Source organism: Salvelinus alpinus, chromosome 16 (genome assembly GCF_045679555.1).
Source record: "Salvelinus alpinus chromosome 16, SLU_Salpinus.1, whole genome shotgun sequence".
NCBI lineage: Eukaryota > Metazoa > Chordata > Actinopteri > Salmoniformes > Salmonidae > Salvelinus > Salvelinus alpinus.
The window spans coordinates 45,265,842-45,293,723 of NC_092101.1; the positions used below are offsets into that span (position 1 = coordinate 45,265,842).

The 27,882-nt window shown below is 42.5% G+C and overlaps 1 protein-coding gene across 1 annotated transcript; it reads left to right on the forward strand.

Annotated features, from left to right (window-relative positions):
- Nucleotides 1–81: 81 nt before the first annotated feature.
- Nucleotides 82–27,826, forward strand: LOC139541577 (coagulation factor XIII B chain-like). The gene is made up of 9 exons (XM_071346378.1): nt 82–239; nt 12,807–12,950; nt 17,456–17,629; nt 20,410–20,583; nt 20,681–20,881; nt 25,912–26,085; nt 26,219–26,422; nt 26,699–26,738; nt 27,336–27,826. Exons 1-8 carry the CDS (start codon nt 125–127, stop codon nt 26,716–26,718), a joined length of 1,206 nt encoding a protein of 401 aa, XP_071202479.1. The 5' UTR covers nt 82–124; the 3' UTR covers nt 26,719–26,738; nt 27,336–27,826.
- The last annotated feature ends 56 nt before the right edge of the window (nt 27,827–27,882 follow it).

Sequence of the window (27,882 nt, forward strand, 5' to 3'; positions counted from 1 at the left end):
TTCCATGTATTGGAGTTTTCCAGTATTTTGGGTCAGTCCCCCTTCACAGAAGTCCTCTTCATTGCTCCCTAGGGGCTGTAACTCTGTAGACAAACATTAACTTTGGGATAGACACTGTTTATTTATGTTCTACTCCTTCCATTTTTACTGCATCTACCATTTGCTCAACATGAAATCATCACTGACTCTGCTGTGTCTGGTGGTATGGGTGAATGTGGATGCTTCATCAGCTCAGACTGGTAAGGATGTGTTTTCCTTCACTTTCTCACATGCTTATAGTGCCCACATTGGGTTAGTATCCACCAATTGCTCTGTAAGACACAAACTAGACGATACAAAGTGAGCAAACGTAACTGATGCGTTTGCTTTGCTACGTTTAGCTACTATTGAAGATCATCATAGGGAAACAACACATTACTCTTCTGATAATTTGGGAAAGTTATAACAATTTCTGCCATCAATTCCATATTCCATATTCCCTTATGTTTTTGACAGGACTTCAGGAATATAAACTCAGCAAAAAAAGAATCATCCTCTCAATGTCAACTAAATTTATTTCAGCAAACTTAACATGTGTAAATATTTGTATGAACATAACAAGATTCAACAACTGAGACATAAACTGAACAAGTTCCACAGACATGTGACTAACAGAAATGGAATAATGTGTCCCTGAACAAAGGGGGGGATCAAAATCAAAAGTAAAAGTCAGTTTCTGGTGTGGCCACCAGCTGCATTAAGTACTGCAGTGCATCTCCTCCTCATGGACTGCACCAGATTTGCCGGTTCTTGCTGTGAGATGTTACCCCACTCTTCCACCAAGGCACTTGCAACTTCCCGTACATATCTGGGGGGAATGGCCCTAGCCCTCACCCTCCGATCTAACAGGTCCCAGACGTGCTCAATGGGATTGAGATCCGAGCTCTTTGCTGGCCATGGCAGAACACTGACATTCCTCTCTTGCAGGAAATCACGCACAGAACGGGCAGTATGGCTGGTGGCATTGTCATGCTGGAGGGTCATGTCAGGATGAGCCTGCAGGAAGGGTACCACATCAGGGAGGAGGATGTCTTCTCTGTTACGCACAGCATTGAGATTGCCAGCAATGACAACAAGCTCAGTCCGACGATGCTGTGACACAGCACCTCAGACCATGATGGACCCTCCACCTCCAAATCGATCCCGCTCCAGAGTACAGGCCTCGGTGTAACGCTCGATAAACGCGAATCCAACCATCTCCCCTGGTGAGACAAAACCGCAACTCGTCAGTGAATAGCACTTTTTGACAGTCCTGTCTGGTCCAGCGGCGGTGGGTGCCCGTAGGCGACGTTGTTGCCAGTGATGTCTGGTGAGGACCTGCCTTACAACAGGCCTACAAGCCCTCAGTTCTGCCTCTCTCAGCCTATTTCAGACAGTCTGAGCACTGATGGAGGGATTGTGCGTTCCTGGAGTAACTCGGGCAGTTGTTGTTGCCATCCTGTTTCTGTCCCGCAGGTGTGATGTTTGGATGTACTGATCCTGTGCAGGTGTTGTTACACGTGGTCTGCCACTGCGAAGACGATCAGCTGTCCGTCCTGTCTTCCTGTAGCGCTGTCTTAGGCGTCTCACAGTACGGACATTGCAATTTATTGCCCTGGTCACATCTGCAGTCCTCATGCCTCCTTACGGCATGCATGCCTAAGGCATGTTCACAAAGATGAGCAGGGACATTGGGCATCTTTCTTTTGGTGTTTTTCAGAGTCAGTATAAATGCCTCTTTAGTGTCCTAAGTTTTCATAACTGTGACCTTAATTGCCTATCGTCTGTAGCTGTTAGTGTCTTAACGACCGTTCCACAGGTGCATTGATTGTTTATGGTTCATTGAACAAGAATGGGAAACAGTGTTTCAACCCTTTACAATGAAGATCTGTAAAGCTATTTGGATTTTTACCAATTATCTTTGAAAGACAGGGTCCTGAAAAAGGGCCGTTTCTTTTTTTGCTGAGTTTATAATCAAATTGCCATTTGATCCATATGGTCCCTCTTTAAATGATGTGCAGCTTATAAAGGCTGCATAAAGCCTTCATAAACACAACATAAATGTGTCACAAATCATCTATAACCATATGTCATGCTCTATAAAGGGTTCATAAATGTGGCATACAGTAACTCTGTAACATAACCACCAAATCAAATCAAATTGTATTAGTCACATGCGCCGAATACAACAGTGAAATGCTTACTTACGAGCCCTTAACCAACAATGCAGTTTCAAAAAAATATGGATAAGAATAAGAGATAAAAGTAACAAGTAATTAAAGAGCAGCAGTAAAATAACAATAGCGAGACTATATTCAGGGGGTACCGATACAGAGTCAATGTGCGGGGGCACCAGTTAGTTGAGGTAGTATGTACATGTAGGTAGAGTTATTGAAGTGACTATGCATTTATGATAGCAACAGAGTAGCAGCGGTGTAAAGAGGGGAGGGGAGGGGAGGGGGGGGTCAATGCAAATGGTCTGGGTAGCCATTCGATTAGATGTTCAGGAGTCTTATGGCTTGGGGGTAGAAGCTGTTTAGAAGCCTCTTTGGACCTAGACTTGGCACTCTGGTGCCGCTTGCCGTGTGGTAGCAGAGAGAACAGTCTATGACTAAGGTGGCTGAAGTATTTGACAATTTTTAGTGCCTTCCTCTGACACCGCCTGGTATAGAGGTCCTGGATGGCAGGAAGCTTGGCCCCAGTGATGTACTGGGCCGTTCGCACTACCTCCTGTAGTGCCTTGCGGTCGGAGGCCGAGCAGTTGCCATACCAGGCAGTGATGCCGCCAGTCAGGGTGCCAGTCAGGGTGCAGCATAACCCATCAATATGACATACACTTGTGCTTTACAAAGAGTTGCATAAGCACTGCTCAATAAAGGCTTTATAAATCATATTAAATTGAGTTTTCAAAAAGCATTCATAACCTAGTCATGCGTCTTTGTAGAGCTTTGAAATGCCAGGATAGTGGGCTCAATTCCCGGGACTACCCATATGTAAAAATGTATGCACGCATGACTGTAAGTCGCTTTGGATCAAAGTTCCTGCTAAACGGTATATAATATATTATATTTCACAAAAACATTTCTCAGATGGCCTAACCTCTTTCCCTCTTGTGTGCATAGTCAATATTAGACCTGACCTCAGCTTCCCCCAAAATGCTGTGTTGCAGGATGACACACACTCTAAAGCGCATTCACGCACAGAAAAAAAATTGGTATGGCCTTTTAAAATCATATATTTGTATTCTGTTTTCTCGTTTTTTGTTAGTTCTCCTGTTTTTTCAATTTCCCCCCTTTTCTGTGTTCATAACAATGCTTAAAACACATCAGGGGACCACGTTTTGAAAAAATCTAAGAAACATTGATTTTTTTTGTGTAGTTAGCCTTTAATTCGGTGCACATGCATTTTGGTTCGTGAAGTTTCTGTAACACAGTAAGCACAAATCAAATGCCCACTTGTGGTGCCACTGGAAAGTGAAAAACAGGTAAGTTAACCTTATTTATTATAATTTAAATTAGTTTGTAGCAGTTAAGTGTTTAGTTAGATTATATAACTAACTCAATTGTTATTACAAATAATGTCGGTGACTTTACAGGAATTCCTAGCTAGCTAACGTTAGATAGTTAGTTAACGTTAGCAACATACGCTCTAGCTAGCTAGCAGGCTCAGCTAAATAAAACTCCCCCTAGATACACCTACAGTGGGGAGAACAAGTATTTGATACACTGCCGATTTTGCAGGTTTTCCTACTTACAAAGCATGTAGAGGTCTGTAATTTTTATCATAGGTACACTTCAACTGTGAGAGACAGAATCTAAAACAAATATCCAGAAAATCACATTGTATGATTTTTAAGTAATTAATTTGCATTTTATTGCATGAAATAAGTATTTGATACATCAGAAAAGCAGAACTTAATATTTGGTACAGAAACCTTTGTTTGCAATTACAGAGATCATACATTTCCTGTAGTTCTTGACCAGGTTTGCACACACTGCAGCAGGGATTTTGGCCCACTCCTCCATACAGACCTTCTCCAGATCCTTCAGGTTTGGGGGCTGTCGCTGGGCAATACGGACTTTCAGCTCCCTCCAAAGATTTTCTATTGGGTTCAGGTCTGGAGACTGGCTAGGCCACTCCAGGACCTTGAGATGCTTCTTACGGAGCCACTCCTTAGTTGCCCTGGCTGTGTGTTTCGGGTCGTTGTCATGCTGGAAGACCCAGCCACGACCCATCTTCAATGCTCTTACTGAGGGAAGGAGGTTGTTGGCCAAGATCTCGCGATACATGGCCCCATCCATCCTCCCCTCAATACGGTGCATTCGCCCTGTCCCCTTTGCAGAAAAGCATCCCCAAAGAATGATGTTTCCACCTCCATGCTTCACGGTTGAGATGGTGTTCTTGGGGTTGTACTCATCCTTCTTTTTCCTCCAAACACGGCGAGTGGAGTTTAGACCAAAAAGCTATATTTTTGTCTCATCAGACCACATGACCTTCTCCCATTCCTCCTCTGGATCATCCAGATGGTCATTGGCAAACTTCAGAAGGGCCTGGACATGCGCTGGCTTGAGCAGGGGGACCTTGCGTGCGCTGCAGGATTTTAATCCATGACGGCGTAGTGTGTTACTAATGGTTTTCTTTGAGACTGTGGTCCCAGCTCTCTTCAGGTCATTGACCAGATCCTGCCGTGTAGTTCTGGGCTGATCCCTCACCTTCCTCATGATCATTGATGCCCCACGAGGTGAGATCTTGCATGGAGCCCCAGACCAAGGGTGATTGACCGTCATCTTGAACTTCTTCCATTTTCTAATAATTGCGCCAACAGTTGTTGCCTTCTCACCAAGCTGCTTGCCTATTGTCCTGTAGTCCATCCTAGCCTTGTGCAGGTCTACAATTTTATCCCTGATGTCCTTACACAGCTCTCTGGTCTTGGCCATTGTGGAGAGGTTGGAGTCTGTTTGATTGAGTGTGTGGACAGGTGTCTTTTATATAGGTATCGAGTTCAAACAGGTGCAGTTAATACAGGTAATGAGTGGAGAACAGGAGGGCTTCTTAAAGAAAAACGAACAGGTCTGTGAGAGCCGGAATTCTTACTGGTTGGTAGGTGATCAAATACTTATGTCATGCAATAAAATGCAAATTAATTACTTAAAAATCATACAATGTGATTTTCTGGATATTTGTTTTAGATTCCGTCTCTCACAGTTGAAGTGTAACTATGATAAAAATTACAGACCTCTACATGCTTTGTAAGTAGGAAAACCTGCAAAATCGGCAGTGTATCAAATACTTGTTCTCCCCACTGTACGTCTCATAGTCACATCATGAAATTTGTAATGAAAGAGGAATATAATAATACATATCAAGTTTCCCATCTCCCCATTTAGAGTATGTCTTGTGCAGCACAGAAATGCCCTCGTACAAAGGCATTTCCTAACAGAACTGCTAACTTGCTTTGTTGTTACTTTTAAGGTTGGAACCAACATCCAGTACCTCCAACAGGAAGAGAGGCAAGAACCATTCATCCGCCAGCTCAGGGACAAGCTACACTATTCACAGGGCTCCCGAGTGGCGCAGCAGTCTAAGGTACTGCATCTCAGTGCAAAAGAGGTCACTGCAGTCCCTGGTTCTAATCCAGGCTGCATCAAATCTAGCTATGATTGGGAGTCCCATAGGGTGGTGCACAATTGGCCCAGGGTTGCCTGGGTTTGGCAGGTGTAGGCCATCAATGTAAATAAGAATTTGTTCTTAACTGCCTTGCCTAGTTAAATAAAGGTCAAATGAAAACATTCACAGCCCTGTGTAATATTCAATGTAATTGCTGGACATTTTTCAACTGAATGTATTTGTATTGTTTAAAAAGGAAATATAGTTTAAACTTGTCTTTAATGTTTATTTGTTTTAGCTCTTAGTGATAATTCCCTAAGTGTTAATACATTGTGTTGACATCAATCAAGCCTTTTTTGTATGTGTTATAAATGACCAAAGGGTTATTGATGTTATAGTATGTACAGCGCCATGCGATATAGAGTCTTTATGGATGTGTTATGAATGTCCTACGGTGTCTGACTTTAAATTAAGTACTACAGGCCACAACATGAAGTGTCAATAAATAGATTATAAAGATTCTGCTGATTTATGAAGGTTCTCTCATGATCCACATGTTACTGTAGGGCAGTGCTATTCAACTGGCAGCACGCAAGCCAGATCCGGACAGATCGTTTATTCATTTAGACTGGCCCTTTGATCAATTCTGAATAAATGAAATCAAACTTTATTTGTCACATGCGCCGAATACAACAAGTGTAGTCCTTACCATGAAACGATTACTTACAAGCCCATAACCAACAGTGCAGTTCATGAAGAGTTAAGAAAATATTTACCAAATAAATTAAAGCAAAAAATAATTAAAAGTAACACAATAAGATAACAATAACGAGGCTATATACAGGGGGTACCGGTACCAAGTCAGTGTGCTGGGGTACAGGTTAGTTGAGGAAATTTGTACATGTAGGTAAGGGTGAAGTCACTATGCATAGATAATAAACAACGAGTAGCACTATACAAAACAAATGGGGGGGTGTCAATGTAAATAGTCCGGTGGCCATTTGATTAATTGTTCAGCAGTCTTATGGTTTGGGGGAAGAAACTGTTAAGGAGCCTTTTGGCACTCTGGCACCCGCTTGCCGTGCGGTAGCAGAGAAAACAGTCTGTGACTTGGGTGACTGGAGTCTTTGATGCCAGTTCTCTGACCTCCCGCCTATAGTCTGTCTCATTGTTGTAGGTGATCAGTCCTACCACTGTTGTGTTGTCAGGAAACTTAATGATGGTGTTGGAGTCATGTTTGGCCACGCAGTCGAGGGTGAACAGGGAGTACAGGAGGGGACTAAGTACACACCTCTGAGCGGCCCCAGTGTTGAGGATCAGCGTGGCAGACGTGTTGTTGCCTACCCTTACCACCAGTTGCAAAGGGCGGTGTTTAGTACCAGGGTCCTTAGCTTAGTGATGAGCTTTGTGGGAACTATGGTGTTGAATGCTGAGCTGTATTTAATGAACAGAATTCTCAAATAGGTGTTCCTTTTGTCCAGGTTTGAAAGGGCAGTGTGGAGGGATATTGAGATTGCGTCATCTGTGGATCTGTTGGGGTGGTATGCAAATCGAAGTGGGTCTAGGATATCCGGGAGGATGCTATTGATGTGATCCATGACCAGCCTTTCAAAGCAATTCATAGCTACCAACGTGAGTGCTACGGGGTGGTAATTCAGGCAGGTTACCTTCGCACAAGGACTATGGGGGTCTGCTTGAAACATGTAGGTATTAGTCAGGGAGAGTTTGAAAATGTCATTGAAGACACAACAGTTGGTCCATTTTTTTAAATTTTACCTTTATTTAACTAGGCAAGTCAGTTAAGAACAAATTCTTATTTTCAATGATGGCCTAGGAACAGTGGGTTAACTGCCTGTTCAGGGGCAGGACAACAGATTTGTACTTTGTCAGCTCGGGATTCAAACTTGCAACCTTTCGGTTACTAGTCCAATGCTCTAACCACTAGGCTACCCTGCCGCCCCAAAAAGCATTAATAAAAGCTCTGCAAATTAAATCCCCTCCAAAATCCAACTCAGTGCCAAAATGGCAAGTGTAGTCTTTTGTGTGGTTCCTATCGGTTTCTAGTGGTTTCTAGCTGTTTCTAGTGGTTTTTAGTGGTTTCTAGCAGTTACAAGTGAGCGAAGGTGATAATGTATGTGATATCAACAGAGAAGTATATTTTCTGGGTAATTTAAATATTGACTGGCTATCATCAAGCTGCAAACTGTAACCAGTGCCAAACTGTAACCAGTGCCAAACTGTAACCAGTGCCAAACTGTAACCAGTGCCTTCAACCTGGATCAGGTTGTCAGTCAACCTACCAGGGTAGTTAGAAACAGCACAGGAATTAAATCAACATGTCTTGATCACATCTTTACTAACGCTGCAGAATCGTGCTTTAAAGCAGTATCCAAATCCATAGGATATAGTGATCACAATATAATAGCCATATCTAGGCAAACCAACGTTCCAAAGGCTGGGCCTAAAATAGTGTATAAAAGGTCATACAACAAGTTTTGTAGTGATTCATATGTTGATAATGTAAAGAATATTTGCTGCTCTGTGGTGTGTAATGAGGAGCAACCAGACGCTGCACTTGACGCATTTATGAAACTACTTATTCCAGTTACTACTAAACACCCACCCATTAAGAAAATGACTGTAAAAACTGTTAAATCCCCTTGGATTGATGAGGAATTGAAAATTTGTATGGTTGAGAGGGATGAGGCAAAAGGTATGGCAAATAAGTCTGGCTGCACAACCGACTGATTGGCAAACGTACTGCAAATTAAGAAATCATGTGACTAAACTAAATAAAAAGAAACTACACTATGAAACAAAGATAAATTATATAAAGAATGATATAAAGAATGATAGTAAAACGTTTTGAGGCACCTTAAATTACATTTTGAGAAAAAAAGCCAAATCGGCTCCTTCATTGATTGAATCAGATGGCTCATTCATCACACAGCCCACTGATATTGAAAACTACTTTAATGACTTTTTCATGCAAAAAAGGGGTGACATGCCAGCAACAAACACTGACACTACACATTCAAGTAGATCGGACCAAATTATGAAAGGCAAGAATTGTACTTTTGAATTCCGTAAAGTCAGTGTGGAAGAGGTGAAAAAATTATTGTTTCTATCAACAATGACAAGCCACCGGGGTCTGACAATCTGGATGGAAAATTACTGAGGATAATAGCAGACGATATTGTACTCCTATTTGCCGCATCTTCAATTTAAGCCTACTAGAGAGCGTGTGCCCTCAGGTCTGGAGGGAAGCTAAAGTAATCCCGCTACCCAAGAATAGTAAAGCCCCCTTTACTGGCTCAAATAGCTAACCAATCAGCCTGTTACCAACCCTTAGTAAACTTCTGGGAAAAATTGTGTTTGACCAGATACAATGCTATTTTACAGTAAACAAATTGAAAACAGATTTTCAGCATGCTTATAGGGAAGGACACTCAACAAGCACATAACTTACACAAATGACTGATGATTGGCTGAGAGAAATTGATGATACAATGATTGTGGGGGCTGTCTTGTTAGACTTCAGTGCAGCTTTTGACATTGTCGATTATAGTCTGCTGCTGGAAAAACGTATGCGTTATGGCTTTACACCTCCTGCTATAATGTGGATAAAGAGTTACTTGTCTAACAGAACACAGAGGGTCTTCTTTAATGGAAGCCTCTCAAATATAATCCAGTCAGAATCAGGAATTCCCCAGGGTAGCTGTTTAGGCCCCTTGCTTTTATTTTTTTTTACTAACGACATGCCACAGACTGAGTAAAGCCAGAGTGTCTATGTATGAGGATGACTCAACACCATACACGTCAGCTACTACAGCGACTGAAATGACTGCAACACTCAACAAAGAGCTGCAGTTAGTTTCAGAGTGGGTGGCAAGGAATAAGTTAGTCCTAAATATTTCTAAAACTGAAAGCATTGCATTTGGAACAAAACATTTACTAAACCCTAAACCTCAACTAAATCTTGTAATAAGTAATGTGGAAATTGAGCAAATTGAGATGACTAAACTGCTTGGAGTAACCCTAGATTGTAAACTGTCATGGTCAAAACATATTGATGCAGTAGTAGCTAAGATGGGAAGAAGTCTGTCTATAATAAAGCGATGCGCTGCCTTCTTAACAAAACTATCACCAAGACAGGTCCTAGTTTTGTCACACCTTGACAACTGTTCAGTCGTGTGGTCAGGTGCCAAAAAAAAAAAAAAAAAAAAAAAAAGGACTTAGGAAAATTGCAATTGGCTCAAAACAGGGCAGCACGGCTGGCCCTTGGATGTACACAGAGAGCTAATATCAATAATATGTATGTCAATCTCTCCTGGCTGAAAGTGGAGGAGAGATTGACTTCATCACTACTTTAATTTATGAGAGGTATTGACATGTTGAATGCAGCGAGCTGTCTGTCTAAACTACTGGCACACAGCTCGGACACCCATGCATACTCCACAAGACATGCCACATGAGGTCTCTTCACAGTCCCCAAGTCCAGAACAGACTATGGGAGGCACACAGCACTACATAGAGCCATGACTACATGGAACTCTATTCCACATCAAGTAACTGGCGCAAGCAGTAAAGTTAGATTTAAAAAAAACAGATTAAAAAAAACACCTTATGGAACAGCGAGGACTGTGAAGCAACACAAACATTGGCACAGACACATGCATACACACACACACAATAACATACACACTATACATACACATAGATTTAGTACTGTAGATATATGTGGTAGTGGTGGAGTAGGGGCCTGAGGGCACACAGTGTGTTGTGAAATCTGTGAATGTATTGTAATGTTTTAAAAATTGTATAAACTGCCTTAGTGTGACAAAAAACACACCTAATGACTGAGGGAACTAAATTCAAAGCACACTTCCTAAAGAACTGGAATTTAGCATTACCTGATTTGACAGCGCTTTGTGTTATTTATTGAGATGCTTAGTTTTCAGATAATAAAAAAATTGCCTTATTACTTTTAAGAAACTTTAAATAGTTGTTTAAATAAAATAATGAGTGTTGCGCCTTGTTCTTTTCAATGATAATCCCATTTTGTGGTTGAACCTCGACCTACGTTGTTTGAACGCCCTCCACTTCTTCCTCAATTACTTTTAGCAACATTTAATATGAAGAAAATAGCATTATTGTTGGTAATGTGTTACTTTTTTATACAGTTCTTCCGAAGAATAATCGCATGTGGAAAATGTCCGGCCTCCCTGCAATTAACCTTCTTTACATCTGGCCCCTATAAGAATATAGTTGAATATGTCAGCTGTAGGGTGTGAGACATATTTAGAAGGTGTCACGGCTGTCGTCACGGTGGAAACGACCGGATCAAGGTGCAGCGTGGTTAGCGTACATTTTCCTTTTATTTTGAATGTCGCCAACAAAAACAAGAAAAAACAACAAAAACGACCGTGAAGCTTACTAGGGCTATAGTGCCACTAACTGTCACGTTCCTGACCTGTTTTCTCTTGTTTTTGTATGTGTTTAGTTGGTCAGGGCGTGAGTTGGGGTGGGCATTCTATGTTATGTGTTTCTATGTTTAGGTTCATTGTCTGTTAGCCTTATATGGTTCTCAATCAGGGACAGGTGTTATTCATTTCCTCTGATTGAGAATCATATATAGGTAGGCTGTGTCACACTGTTTGTTTGTTGGGTGATTGTCTTCCGTGTCTGTATGTATGTTCGTACCACACGGGACTGTAGCGTTTGTTTGTAGTCTGTACCTGTTCATGCGTTCTTCGTGTATTTGTAAGTTCTCATGTTTTAGGTCAGTCTACGTCGTTTATTTGTTTTGTAGTTTGTTAAAGAGTTTTCGTGTTTCGTCGTTCTGTTAATAAATATTCATTATGTATTCATCACCCGCTGCGCCTTGGTCCGCTCATTCACCACAAGACGACCGTTACACTAACAAAGATAACTACCCACAACTAAGGTGGAAAAACAGGCTGCCTAAGTATGATTCCCAATCAGAGACAACGATAGACAGCTGTCCCTGATTGAGAACCATACCCGGCCAAAACATAGAAACAGAAAACATAGAAATAAAAACACTAGAATGCCAACCCTAATAACAACAATTTCACAACAACTACCTTATACACACAAGTGTAAAGGAATGAATAAGAATATGTACATATAAATATATGGATGAACGACATAGGCAAGATGCAGTAGATGGTATAGAGTACAGTATATACATGTGAGATGAGTAATGTAGGGTATGTAAACATTATATAAAGTGGCATTGTTTAAGTGACTAGTGATACATTTATCACATCCAAGTATTAATTATTAAAGTTGCTAGAGTCTGTATGTTGGCAGCAGCCACTCAATATTAGTTAACAGTCTGATGGCCTTAGTGGGAGTGACCATAGAACTCTATGAGAGTGACCTTACTGAATAAAGTATTTGTTATCATGTCCTTTGACACCAAATATATTTCCCCTTGTCGTCACAAGTTAACACAGCCACAAAGTCAAACTCCACCCATTTCCAAAATGTCCATTCTTCAAGTTTCAGTTTAAACCTAATCCTAACCTTTACCACACTGCTAACCTTATGCCTAACCCTAACCTTGAATTAAGACCAAAAAACAAATGTTTGTTTTCATGAATTTCTATGATATAGCTAATTTTGACTTTGTGGCTTTCCTATCTAGTGGAAACCATTCCCCTAGCCTCAAGAGAGAGAAAAAACAATGATCCCTAATTTCCAGCTAGCTAATTAGCAAAGACATAGCTAGCTAATGGCTTCACCCAGAAGAATAAAGACTACACACTTATAATTGTGGGGAAAACTATCCCAATAAACAAACACAATCTCTTTACTGCCAAGACGTCTGACCAATTAGACTGATGCACAGGACACATGGGGGAAGTTGTTGTGGACATGATTGGTTGGTTGATTAAGCCAATGAGTAATGCGCTGGGAGAGTCTTTTATCATATTTGACATAGTGGGTTATGTCACATTGGTGATTATGTCACACAGTTATGTCCCATTTATGAACCCTTTATAAAGCATGACATACTGTTATAGATGATTTGTAACACATTTATGTAGTGCTGATGAAAGCATTATGAAGGCTTTATGAAGTCTTTATAAGCTGAATGTAATTTAAAGCATGAGCGTCTCGGTCACTGTATGCATGCTGTGCTTCATCTGCAGAGTACTGTGGTAAGCCTGAGGGTGCAGGGAGGAGAATGCCGCTGGTTCCTGATCGAGAGCGTTATGAAAATGGGGACCAAGTAGAGTATGGATGTCTTGCAACTTGTAAGAACGGAGAGTGGGATAAGACCATCAAGGGCAAAGGTCAGTTTAAAGGGGCAATCTGCAGTTGCTACACCTATTGTTGGACTTCTAAATTAATGACATGTACCAAATGATTCTTAAAGAACATAACTTATAAATGACTCATGAGCTTAGTTCAACTGTCGCACCTCATTATAACCCAAAGATTGTTTACTAACAAAGGAGTAAAACAAAGTAAATGTAAACAAACACTATACAGCCTCAAAACATGGTTCAATGTATAATGTTGATATCATGATGGTCTGTCCTTGCATCTATAACTATGTCTATGAATTTGAGAGTGGTAACATTTCTCCAGCCCTATCACTCAGCTTTTAACCAAAACTCTTTCTTATTGTTTCAACTTCTGATTGTGTCTTTAACGTCTATGGCATTACTATGGTACTGTCAACATTGAAATGTTTATTGCATTTACTACAATTCAGGACTTGACATTAACTGTTTTTACCCACTTGTCATTTGGAAATGTATGACAGATTTTTCACAACAGGGCTCTAGACAGCCTAGCTATGCTAGCTATTTCTAACATGTGCAGGGAATACATGATGGATATTTTGATGTTCCTCATGTCAAAGTAGGATCCAGAATGATTCAATTTTTTTCTCATTAGGAATCATCTTTTCTGTTCATATTGGCCTAGATTATATGTTACATAATTCACCACCTGATGAGGAAGTGTGAAATCAAAACACATTAGCTAGATTGCTAACATTAAATAAGATATTGTTGCTAGATAGATCAATTACATTGCTAACAGTGAATGTAATGTCCAACAAAAACAGTCCTTTGGTAGACCTATATAGAGTATATATTCACTACAAACAGCGCACTCCGCTCCGTTCCACTACTGCATCATCTCAATTACATTCTCTGTTTGTAAAGTGGTAGCATTTCCTTATTATTTAATGTTGAGAATATGTGTTAAACTCACAGAAACCTGGAACTCCACTCTCTTTAAAAATAATTGTTTTAAAAACTGTTTTTCCCTCAATTACATTTTGAATGTTGCTCTCTCTCCTGGAGCAACAGCCCCCTTGACGTTTCATGTTCGTACGAAACCTGTTTGCAGACAAAATAATTGCTAAAACTGAGCAACTAACTCACTAAGTACACTACAGTGCATTCGGAAAGTATTCATACCCGTTGAATTTTTCCACATTTTGTTACGTTACAGCCTTATTCTAAAATGGATTAAATCAATCTACACGCAATACCGCACAATGACAAAGCGATAAGAGGTTTAGAAATTTGTGCACATTTATTTAAAATAAAAAACATAAATACCTTACTTACATAAGTATTCTGACACTTTGCTATGAGACTCAAAATCCTTTTTCCATTGATCATCTTTGAGATGTTTCTACAACTTGATTGGAGTCCACCTGTGGTAAATTAAATGTATTGTACATGATTTGTAAAGGCACACACCTTTCTAAATAAGGTCCCACTGTTGACAGTGCATGTCAGAGCAAAAACCAAGACATGAGGTCGCAGGAATTGCCCGTAGAGCCCCGAGACAGGATTGTGTTGAGGCACAGATCTGGGGAAGGGTATCAAAAAATGTCTCGAACATTGAAGCTCTCCAAGAATACAGTAGCCTCCACATTATTAAGTGGGAGAAGTTTGGAAAAACCAAGACTCTTCTTAGAGCTGGCCGCCCGGCCAAAGTGAGCAATTGGGGGAGAAGGGCCTTGGTCAGGGAGGTGACCAAGTCCTCGATGGTCACTCTGACAGAGCTCCAAAGTTCATCTGTGGAGATTGGAGAACCTTCCAGAAGGACAACGATCTCTGCAGCACTCCACCAATCAGGCCTTTATGGTAGAGTGGCCAGACGGAAGCCACTCCTCAGTAAAAAGGCACATGACAGCCCACTTGGAGATTGCCAAAAGGCACCTAAAGGACTTTCAGACCATGAGAAACAAGATTCTCTGGTCTGATGAAATCAAGATTGAACTCTTTGGACTGAATACCAAGCGTCACATCTGGAGGAAACCTGGCACTATCCCTACGGTGAAGCATAGGATGGCAGCATCAAGCTGTGGGGAGGTTTTTCAGCGGCAGGGACTGGGAAACTAGACAGGATCGAGGTAAAGGCGGAGAGACCTGAAAAAAGTGCAGCGACAAGAAGAATGGGAGAAACTCCCCAAATACAGGTGTGCCAAGCTTGTAGCGTCATACAAAAGACTCGATGCTTTAATCGCTGCCAGAGGCGCTTCAACAAAGTACTGAGTAAAGGGTCTGAACGATTATGTAAATGTAATACTTATGGGGGGGTTTTAAATACATTTTCAAAAATTACTTTTTTGCTTTGTAATTATGGGGTATTGTGTGTAGATTGATGAGGGGGAAAAACAATTGAATACATTTTAGAATAAGGCTGTAACTTAACAAAATATGGAAAAAGTCAAGGGGTCTGAATACTTTCCGAATGCACTATACAAAAAAGTGATTGAAAAAACGCTCGTGTCTCTCAATACAATACAATCATTATATTCGATGTGCTCTGCAGAGATTTTTTTTTACATTTTTTTTATTTTACATTTTTTTAACTAGGCAAGTCACTTAAGAACAAATTCTTATTTTCAATGACAGCCTAGGAACAGTGGGTTAACTGCCTTGTTCAGGGGCAGAACGACAAATTTTTACCTTGTCAGCTCGAGGATTCAATCTTGCAACCTTTCGGTTACTAGTCCAACGCTCTAACCACTAGGCTACCTGCCTCCCCCCTCTAACCACTAGGCTACGCTGCCTCCCCCCTCTAACCACTAGGCTACGCTGCCTCCCCCCTCTAACCACTAGGCTACGCTGCCTCCCCCCTCTAACCACTAGGCTACGCTGCCTCCCCCCTCTAACCACTAGGCTACCTGCCTCCGCCCTCTAACCACTAGGCTACCCTGCCTCCCCCCTCTAACCACTAGACTACCCTGCCTCCCCCCTCTAACCACTAGACTACCCTGCCTCCCCCCTCTAACCACTAGACTACCCTGCCTCCCCCCTCTAACCACGAGGCTACGCTGCCTCCCCCCTCTAACCACGAGGCTACGCTGCCTCCCCCCTCTAACCACGAGGCTACGCTGCCTCCCCCCTCTAACCACGAGGCTACGCTGCCTCCCCCCTCTAACCACGAGGCTACGCTGCCTCCCCCCTCTAACCACGAGGCTACGCTGCCTCCCCCCTCTAACCACGAGGCTACGCTGCCTCCCCCCTCTAACCACTAGGCTACGCTGCCTTCCCCCTCTAACCACTAGGCTACGCTGCCTCCCCCCTCTAACCACTAGGCTACGCTGCCTCCCCCCTCTAACCACTAGGCTACGCTGCCTCCCCCCTCTAACCACTAGGCTACGCTGCCTCCCCCCTCTAACCACTAGGCTACGCTGCCTCCCCCCTCTAACCACTAGGCTACGCTGCCTCCCCCCTCTAACCACGAGGCTACCTGCCTCCCCCCTCTAACCACGAGGCTACGCTGCCTCCCCCCTCTAACCACGAGGCTACGCTGCCTCCCCCCTCTAACCACGAGGCTACGCTGCCTCCCCCCTCTAACCACGAGGCTACGCTGCCTCCCCCCTCTAACCACGAGGCTACGCTGCCTCCCCCCTCTAACCACGAGGCTACGCTGCCTCCCCCCTCTAACCACGAGGCTACGCTGCCTCCCCCCTCTAACCACTAGGCTACGCTGCCTTCCCCCTCTAACCACTAGGCTACGCTGCCTCCCCCCTCTAACCACTAGGCTACGCTGCCTCCCCCCTCTAACCACTAGGCTACGCTGCCTCCCCCCTCTAACCACTAGGCTACGCTGCCTCCCCCCTCTAACCACTAGGCTACGCTGCCTCCCCCCTCTAACCACTAGGCTACGCTGCCTCCCCCCTCTAACCACTAGGCTACGCTGCCTCCCCCCTCTAACCACTAGGCTACGCTGCCTCCCCCCTCTAACCACTAGGCTACGCTGCCTCCCCCCTCTAACCACTAGGCTACGCTGCCTCCCCCCTCTAACCACTAGGCTACGCTGCCTCCCCCCTCTAACCACTAGGCTACGCTGCCGCCCCCCTCTAACCACTAGGCTACGCTGCCTCCCCCCTCTAACCACTAGGCTACCTGCCTCCCCCCTCTAACCACTAGGCTACCTGCCTCCCCCCTCTAACCACTAGGCTACCTGCCTCCCCCCTCTAACCACTAGGCTACCTGCCTCCCCAAATTGTGAGAACAGTGCGCAACACATCACATCCGGAGGACACTTTGATTCAATTCTGATCTGAGTAATTGTTTGATGTTATTTTTTTTTTTTTTTTTTACTTGTCCATTCGAACAACTTAAGTCTATATTTTGCTTGCCCGACTATTTTGATTTTCACTTGTCCCGTACAAGATTTAATGTCGAACCTTGCAATTGGAATGATATTTCCACACAGAGTAACACGTTACACTGTTTTTAAAAGATGTGGTGGAAATGGAGGAGCCAAAAGAGTGTATGGAGGAGGGTATTCCTCCATGTCTGTGCTTCACTTGCAGATTACTGTAGTAAACCTGAGGGTGCAGACACCAGAATGCTGCTGATTCCTGACCGAGAGAGATATGAAAATGGGGACAAAATAGATTATGGTTGCCTTAGCGGCCCAAACACAGGCTCAAGAGGAAAAGCAACTTGCAAGAACGGAGCGTGGAGTAAGACAATCGAGTGTCAAGGTAAGTCTGTAGGACTGTATTTTAAAGTACAGAAAGTACCAGGTATTTACATGAACATATGGTAATTCGACAATTATAACCTATTAATAATTGATTAATTTGAACCCGTACCACTGGGTACCGTTACCTTGGTACAAGGTAGTTACCAAAAAAAATAAAAAATCTTCCCATTTTTAAATTTAACCAGGCAAGTCAGTTAAGAACAAATTCTTTTTTTAAATGACGGCCTTCAGTGTGTTAATTGCCTTGTTCAGGGGCAGGATGACAGATTGTTTACTTGTCAGTTCTGTGATTTGATCCAGCACCCTTTCGGTTACTGTCCCAACGCGCTAACCACTAGGCTATCTGCCGCCCCGATTATGTTTCAGTCCCATAAAATAAAGTACCGGTAAGTCAAGGGGGGGCAAAGTACGGCCCCCATCCCTCCCCCGGGCCCTTTAAATAAATTTAATTGTTTTATACCTTTTGTCTCCCCAATTTCATGGTATCCAATTGGTAGTTATAGTCTTATCCCATCGCTGCAACTCCCGTACGGACTCGGGAGAGACAAAGGTCGAGAGCCGCGCGTCCCCCGAAACACAACCCAGTCAAGCCGCACTGCTTCTTGACACAATGTCCACTTTACCCCGGAAGCCAGCCGCACCAATGTGTCGGAAGAAACAGCGTACACCTGGCCACACTGTGTCAGCGTGCATGCGCCTGGCCCACCATAGGAATCGCTAGAGCGAGATGGTACAAGATCATCTCTGCATGCCAAACCCTCTCCTATCCCGGACGATGCTGGGCCAATTGTGCGCTGCCTGATGGGTCTCCCAGTCACTGCCAGTTGTGACACCTGGCCACACTGTGTCAGCGTGCATGGCCCAGGGACTGAAAAATAATCGGGGTGGCAGATAGCCAAGTGGTTAGCGTGTTGGGCCAGTAACCAAAAGGTTGCTGGATCGAATACCAGAGCTGACAAGTAAACAATCTGTCATCCTGCCCCTGTAGTGATGCATCAAGCACTGTGATGCAGTGCATTAGACTGCTGCACCACTCGGGAGGCCCCCGCAAATTGATTTTTACAAACAATTGGTCCCCCCAAAAATGTTTCTTTCCGTTGAATTAAGTAGCCATGATATGCTTCACCATCGTATTCTTATGACAGATATCTTGAATCAGTCATGACTATTCAATAAAACAATACATAATTTTAATGTTTCTTTCCAGTGAATTTCTTAGTTACATGAGTTGTAAAACTAGCAAAGGAGTTGAGGCTACAGTATTTATGAAGTTTGGCAATGAGGATGAAAACTAGCATATTTCAACTAGCCATCTAGTTGAAAAACGAGCTCAGACCTGGTGCGCATTGCGGACATGCACGCTATGCTAATTCAGGAGACAGATCAACGTTTTTATGCCCTGATATCAGGAGTTGGGAGCAAAAAGTTTGATTAAACAATTCAGTGACTGAAACTGTTTAATAGTAAAACATACTTTAAAACGATGTTTGGCTGAATCCTGAATATAGAAAATAAATGGCGAATTTGCCTACGGACACGGTAGACTCCTCCTTCTCATTTACCTTCTGCTTGTCCAGAATAGTTGATTGACTTCCAGAAACACACACTCTCATTACAGATTTAAAGGGCGAATGCACTGATTTGGCCTCATTTTTCATCAAAGCTCATTATGAATTTTAGCACCTATGACTGAAGTCAAACGAGAGTTGTCTTGGAGTTGTGGTTTGATGTGGGTGTGTCTTTGCCATTCAATCACAACAAACAAGGACAGCAGCTAGCCAGCTTGAGTTGAAACACTGTTGAAAGCAAGCTGGCAACATGTATCATACAGGTCAACAGGTTTGCTAGATTATGAGCTAGCTAGCTAACGGTAGCTAGCAGGGATCAACCCTGTCTTCAGGTGCAATGTTAGCTATGCAAATCTTCCTCTCACATCACACGTTAGGGAGAGGCTATGTATTTAACTAGTTCTATCACAGTATCATAGCGGCGTAGCCTATCAGCTAATGACATGTAGCTACCTAGCTAATGTAGCTACATCTAGCTAGCTAGCAAGCTATAAACACAATTTAGCTAGCTACTTTACTTAACAACAACACTCTTGACGGTTGACAGCACAAGTAGAAACTAGTCATGTTTAACGTTAATCCATATCCTGGCCATCTGCACAAGATTACTGAACAACTTTATGGAAGCCCATCATTAGAGTAGCTATTTCCCAAGCAAGGGCAAATACTAACCACACATCTTGTCTGGCGAAGCAGTTCAAGTGCTGTGGGTGAGTTCCCAGTTGTTTTGATCGCACTGAAGTCGGAAAGTCTGAGATATACGAGGTCCAAGTTCCCATTTGTTTTGAACACGCCATTAATTGTAATGCAAACCAAGCCCTCAAGAGAATCCTGATGCAGTCACGTACCAAACACGTTTTGGACGAGACTGACTTCATTACCAAAATGATAGTATAAACACTTTGTAGTCAATTTTGACACTATAATTAATGTTTCTTACTCATATTGATGATATATAGGCCTTTTAAAAGAGAAGCTGGTTCTAAAGGGCAGTTGACCTTTGAAAAAGCTTTTTGCTGAGAGGGATAAATATCAACTTTGCCTAACTTTGTGAGCTATTTAAAGGGGATCTGCACGTATTCTGGAATAGAAGGCCAAGACCATGTTAACCACAGTGTTTCCCTGGTTCTCTCAGACTCCTAATTTAGAACATAAAATGTTGCAGATCAATTGAAATGTATGATTGATATATATTTCCTGTTTGATCTAGTGACCTGTCCCCCAGCCCCTCCTATTAATAATGGAGATCACACTGTCAAAGAGAGAGATGGTGAAGGCGTTATTACAGAGGTTTCCTACCAATGTAACTTGGATTATACACTGAGTTTCACAGGCAGCATCAGATGTCTGAATGGAGAATGGCAGACCCCACCAAAGTGCCTACGTAAGAACATGACTTTCATCCAGTATGAACATATCATGTATATGAAACGCATGGCTCAAGTATTGCTGCTTTAATGTTACTATTTCATTTCCACCAGGGCCTTGTGAGATTCACACTTTTGATGCAGAGTACCATCTACAGGATTTACCCCAAATAATGTACATGGAACACGGTGAAAAAAAGACTCTTCGGTGCAAACATGGATGTTACCATAAACATGCACCTGAAAGCAATACAGCAGAAATTGAAGTGGAGTGTAATGATGGAGAGATAAACCATCCATTTCCAAAATGCATTGGTAAGAAAACATGTCCTCTTCATAGTAACTTTAAATACTGTCTAACAAGCTGATCAACATCACAAGAATGCATTGTCATCTGCATTTTCAAGATTGGTCTGAGGATACATACAGTTGATTGTGGCAAAGACCATGGGCAAAGGCTCACACAGCCTGGTAAACAGAGCTCATGGTCAATGGCCAAGGGGGTTGATGCTTGTCTGTTCAGGAACATGAAAAGGGGCACAGTATCTGAACGGATGATGGGGACTGAGAGGCACTCCTTGCCCCCTTGGTCAGGGAATGGCCTGTACCCCTGTACCCCTGCCAAACAGCAGGAGACAGGACAGCACATAAACCAGAGCTCATCTGTGTTGTGGGGATTTTATTTATTTAAACTATAACTTGCCATTTCAAAGGGGCCATCTGCAATTTCTACATCTATATTTGGACTTTCAAATTAATGATGTATAACCATTGATTCTTCAAAAATATTACTTGTAAATGCTTCATGAACTTAGCTCAGCTGTTGTACCCCATCATAACCCATGTTTGCTTTTGTTATACATAAACTCAGCAAAAAAAGAAATGTCCTCTCACTGTCAACTGTGTTAATTTTCAGCAAACATAACATGTGTCAATATTTGTATGAACATAACAAGATTCAACAACTGAGACATAAACTGAACAAGTTCCACAGACATGTGACTAACAGAAATGGAATAATGTGTCCCTGAACAAAAGGGGGGTTCAAAACCAAAAGTCAGTATCTGGTGTGGCCACCAGCTGCAGTAAGGACTGCAGTGCATCTCCTCCTCATGGACTGCATCAGATTTGCCAGTTCTTTCTGTGAGATGTTACCCCACTCTTCCACCAAGGCACCTGCAAGTTCCCGGACATTTCTGGGGGGATTGGCCCTAGACCTCACCCTCCGATCCAACAGGTCCCAGACGTGCTCAATGAGATTGAGATCCGGACTCTTCACTGGCCATGGCAAAACACTGACATTCCTGTCTTGCAGGAAATCACGCTCAGAATGAGCAGTATGGCTGGTGGCCTTGTCATGCTGGAGGGTCATGTCAGGATGAGCCTGCAGGAAGGGTACTACATGAGGGAGGAGGATGTCTTCCCTGTAACGCACAGCGTTGAGATTGCCTGCAATGACAACAAGCTCAGTCCGATGATGCTGTGACACACCGCCCCAAACCATGACGGACCCTCAACCTCCAAATCAATCCCGCTCCAGAGTACAGGCCTCGGTGTAACGCTCATTCCTTTGACGAGAAACGCAAATCCGACCACCACCCCTGGTGAAACTGAACCGCAACAAAACAGCGAAGACGCTGCGAAGACGCTGCCACTGCGAAGACGATCAGCTGTCCGTCCTGTCTTCCTGTAGCGCTGTCTTATGCGTCTCACAGTACGGACATTGCAATTTATTGCCCTGGCCACATGTGCAGTCCTCATGCCTCCTTGCAGCCAGCCTAAGGCACATTGCTACCAACAAGAGGAACCAGTTACACACCTGCTGACAGAAATCTGTTCTTGCCTGATGAAAGGGTAACGGTGACCTGTACCTCAGGATTCTGGAACTCTTTCTCATGTCAGACTGAAAATACAATAACATGCAAAGAGGACGGACAATGGTCATCTTCTACAACAGATTGTGAACGTATGTTCATACTCAAATCAAATCACATTTTATTTGTCACATGCTTGGTAAACAACAGGTGTAGGCTAACAGTGAAATGCTTACTTCCGGGTCCTTTTTCAACAATGTAGATTTAAAGATAAAAAGTGAAATGAAAATAGAAAGTGACAAATGGAGTACAAAGTTAATAACAAATAACGATAAAACGAGTAAAAAATTGCATGGCTCTATACAGGGAGCAACTGTACCAAGTGGATGTGCAGGGATACGAGATAATTGAGGTAGTTATGTACACATAGGAAAGGGTAAAGTGACTAGGCAACAGGAGAGATATTACACAGTAGCAGCAGTATACTGTTGGTAGCGGTAAAGTGACTAGGCAACAGGATAGATAATACACAAAAGCAGCAGTATACTGTAGGTAGGGGTAAAGTGACTAGGCAACAGGACTGATAATACACTAACAGCAGTATACTGTAGGTAGGGGTAAAGTGACTAGGAAACAGGATAGATAATACACAGTAGCAGCAGTATACTGTAGGTAGGGGTAAAGTGACTAGGCAACAGGACTGATAATACACAGAAGCAGCAGTGTATGTGGTGAGTGTGAAAGTGTGTGTTAACGCTTGCCGTGCGGTAGCAGAGAGAACAGTCTATGGCTTGGGTGGCTGGAGACTTTGACACATTTTTGGACCTTCCTCTGTGATGTACAGGGCCATACTCACCACCCTCTGTAGCGCCTTGCTGTTGGGTGCCATGCAGTTTCCGCACCAAGCGGTGATGCAGTCAGTCAAGATGCTCTGAATGGTGCAGCTGTTAAACTTTTTGAGGATCTGAGAGCCCATGCCAAATATTTTCCTGTAGTTCACAATAAGCTTGTTTGTCTTGCTCACATTGAGGTGGAGGTTGTTGTCCTGGGACCACACTGCCAGGTCTCTGACCTCCTCCCTATAGGCTGTCTCATCATCGTCGGTGATCAGGCCTACCATCATGTGTCATCACCAAACTTAATGATGGTGTTGGAGTTATGCGTGGCCACACAGTCTTGGGTGAATAGGGAGTACATGAGGGGACTAAGCACGCACCCCTGAGGGGCCCCCGTGTTGAGGGTCAGTGTGGCGGATGTGTTATTGCCTACCCTTACAACCTGGGGGCGGCTCCTCTCCGGAAGTCCAGGATCCAGTTGCAAAGGGAGGTGTTCAGTCCCAGGGACCTTAAGCGTAGTGATGAGCTTGGAGGGCACTATGTTGTTGAACGCTGAGCTGTAGTCAATGAACAGCATTCTCACATAGGTGTTCCTTTTGTCCAGGTGGGAAAGGGCAGTCATCTGTTGATCTGTTGGGGTGGTATTTGAATTAGAGTATGTCCAGAGTTTCTGAGATGATGGTGTTCATGTGAGCCATGATCAGCCTTTCAAAGCATTTCATGGCTACAGATGTGAGCGCTACGAGGCGGTAGTCATTTAGGCAGATTACCTTGGCGTTCTTGGGCACAGTGGTCTGCTTGAAACCAGAAGTATGTGGACAACTGCTCGTCAAACATCACATTCCAAAATCGTTAAATGTCACGCCCTGATCTGTTTCACCTGTCCTTGTGCTTGTCTCCTCCCCCTCCAGGTGTCACTCATTATCCCCGGTGTATTTATACCTGTTTTCTGTTTCTCTGTGCCAGATTGTCTTGTTTGCCAAGTCAACCAGCGTTTATCTCCTCGCTCCTGTTTTTCCCCAGTCTCTGTTTTTCCCAGTCCTCCTGGTTTTGACAATTGCCTGTCCTGACACCAAACCCGCCTGCCTGACCATTCTTCCTGCCCTGACCTCGAGCCTGCCTAAAGCCTTGTACTGTTTGGACTCGGACCTGGTTACTGAACCCCTGCCTGTCCTGATCTCGAGACTGTCTAACGCCCTGTACCGTTTGGACTCTGACCTGGTTTATGAACTCTCGCCTGTACCCGATCTGCCTTTTGCCTATCCCTTGGGTTATAATAGATATTGGAGCTCAACCATCTGCCTCCTGTGTCTGCATATGGGTCTCGCCTTGTGCCCTTATATTAATATGGTGTTGGTCCCCCCTTTGCTGCTATAACAGCCTCCACTCTACTGGGAAGGTTGTCCACTAGATGTTGTAAAATTGCTGCAGGGTCTTGCTTCCATTCAGCCACAAGAGCATTAGTGAGGTCTGATGTTGGGTGATTAGGTGATTAGGTTGATTGATGTTGGGTGTTCGCATTCGGCATTCCAATTCATCCCAAAGGTGTTCAATGGGGTTGAGGTCAGGGCTCTGTGCAGGCCAGTCAAGTTCTTCCATACCGATCTTGATAAGCCCTTTCTTTACGGACCTCACTTTGCGCACTGTGTTTTTCAAATCCAATTTTATTGTTCATATACATATGGTTAGCAGATGTTATTGCAAGTGCAGCGAAATGAGTGTGCTTCTAGTTCCGACAGTGCAACAATATCTAAGAAGTAATCGAACAATTCCACAACAACTACCTAGTACACACAAATCTAAGTAAAGGGATGGAATAAGAATATGTACATATAAATATATGGATGATCAATGACCGAGCGGCGTAGGCAAGATGCAATAGATGGAAATAATGCAATAGATGGTAATAATGCAAATACAGATTTTAGCCTGTTGTTTTATTCCCTATTTGATGATTTGGTGTGGAATTGGTAATGGCATGAACATTCACTCATTTTGCTCCGATTTGTTTTTCCAGATTTTGCTCTGTTCAGTGCTTTTACCAAACTGACAGCTTGGCCAAAATGTAATGATATGGTAAATGCTTTGTAGAACAGGTCCTCTAAGTGCACTGTTAACTGAACGATGTGTCACAAAATGCGTTCTGTAATGTTTCATGCCATTGTTTCTCCCAGAAATAAAGGGAGCATGCATCATATTGAGGATATAAGGAGGAATAGACAGGTGTGTCACTGTGTATTACTGTACAGCAGGGGTGGAAAGAGTACTGTAAAATCCTACTCAAGTAGAACTGTACTGTTACTTGAATGAAATTGTAATCAAGTAGAAGTAAAAGTACTGGTGTAAAATACTACTCAAGTAAAAGTAAAAAGTAGCACATTTTAAAAGTACTAAGAGTAAAAGTGGGAACCAAATAGATTATACATGCATTAGCCCATACAAAGGCCCTGGAGGAAAAGCAACTTGCAAGAATGGAGAATGGCACATGCCAGTTGAGTGTAAATGTAAGCCTTAAGTCTATGGTACTGTATTATCATGGTATTGTATTATCCTGGTACTATATTATCATGGTAGTGTACTGTATTATCATGGTACTGAATCATTGTAATATATTTTCATGGTATTGTACTATCCTGGTACTGTATCATTGTAATGTATTTTCATGGTACGGTATTATGATCCCTGTTTAATCTAGCAAGCTGTCCTGATCCCCCTCCTATTACTAATGGAGATTACACCAAGGAAAAGAGAGATGTTGAAGGTGTTGTTACAGAGGTGTCCTATCAATGCAGCAGACAGTATACACTGAGTTTCACAGGCAGCATCAGATGTCAGAATGGAAAATGGCCGAGCCCTCCAAAGTGTTTACGTAAGTACATTATTTTCAACTGGTCTGAACATGGTGTAATATCTACATGTCAAGTGTATATGAGTATATAAATGTATGAATATGTACTGTACACTAAGGGAATGAAATAATTACTGGGTTTCATTTCCATCAGGGCCTTGTGAGATTTCCACTTTTGATGAAGAGTACAATCTAAAGAATTTACCCAAGAAAGAGAGTATTGCGCACGGTGAAAAAAAGACTCTCCATTGCAAAGAGGGATATTACCATGAATACAAACATTTTCTACGGAATATTAAAAAAATTGAGGTGAAGTGTGATGATGGAGCGATACAGTATGGAGAACACATACCTATATGTAAGTTCATATCATGTAAAGGAACACCCATCAGTGTAAGATAGTCATTCTCTCAATATTAACAGGTTAACATCATCTGATATATAGAATGCATAAGTCCAGGATGCCCTGTGAGCCATCTACTGTGGATTAATACAATACAAATGGATAGTATTTACTCATTTTGATTGAAACATTTTTTATTAAAATCAATCAACCTGTTTGATATTATTCAATGAGGCCACTATGTGTAAGCTCTGACTGTATAACCAAAAGCATTTGTTCTTTGCTTTTTAGGTAGCCGTCGTTATTCATAGGTAGATGATGAACATAATGGGTAAGTTAAATTAACTCCTTAAATTAAGGAGACTCCTTAACTCCTTAACTCCTTAAATTAAGGAGAATGGCATGTCCTAAAAATCACAAACCTGTAGTAGGAGTAAAGGCAGAGCAAATGTCTGAAGTCAAATATTATACACCATATTATGAACAGTATTTTAACAGTATTATACACAGTTATCAACAGTATTATAAACAATTATGAAAAGTATAGAGACAGTATTATGAACCATATTATAAACAGAATTATAAAAAGCATTGTAAACAGTACTATGAACAGTACTATAAGCAGTATTATAAACAGTAATATGAACAGTGAGTGATGGCTTATCAGTGAAGCATAACAGAAACATGTTGGAGTATCACATCAAGCAGGAATCATTTCTCCAATCATTGACACACAGATTAAAGGTCACATGGTTAAACACTGTCTAATATCCTCTATAGTAGGAGTGGTCAGCAGTATTACGCCACAGACTCTCCTCTATAATAGCAGTGATCAGCAGTATTACTCCACAGACTGATCTATAGTTGGAGTGATCCACAGTATTACTCAACCGACTGATTATCTTGTCATGTGATTTCATTCCTACAGAGTCATGATGTTCCCTCCATCAAATTCAAGAATCCTTACAAAGCCACCTTTATATGCAAGGAGATGACTCATTTGCTTTTGTGGTGTCTTTGTCGCTTGTTTAATTTAGGTTTAGAAAAAATGTGAGCCAGCCAGTAATGGAATACATGTAGTGTCTTTTTCAACATTTGACATTTTATCATCATTGTTTCAAGTTTATAAATTGCCTGGCTGGGCTGATGAGACAGTGGATTGCACAGTCAGTTGGAACAGAGTAAATAGGCATTTTAACATCATAGATTTAGCCGGTGGTAGCTTGTGGAATAGGCACCGGCTGGAATGCGGTCTTAACCAATCAGCATTCAGGATTAGACCAACACGCTCTATAATGTGTGAATATTCTCCTGTATCTCCCAGCTGTGTGATTCATTATCTGAAGGTGTAATAAGTGAACAACTGTTGTTATGATTGTCCTTATCAAGGAAGACAATAAAGTTGTGGAAAAGAGATGACACGTTGTCTCCATGAGTCTTTACAAAGCAGAATAAGATGATTTACAGATGTTAAC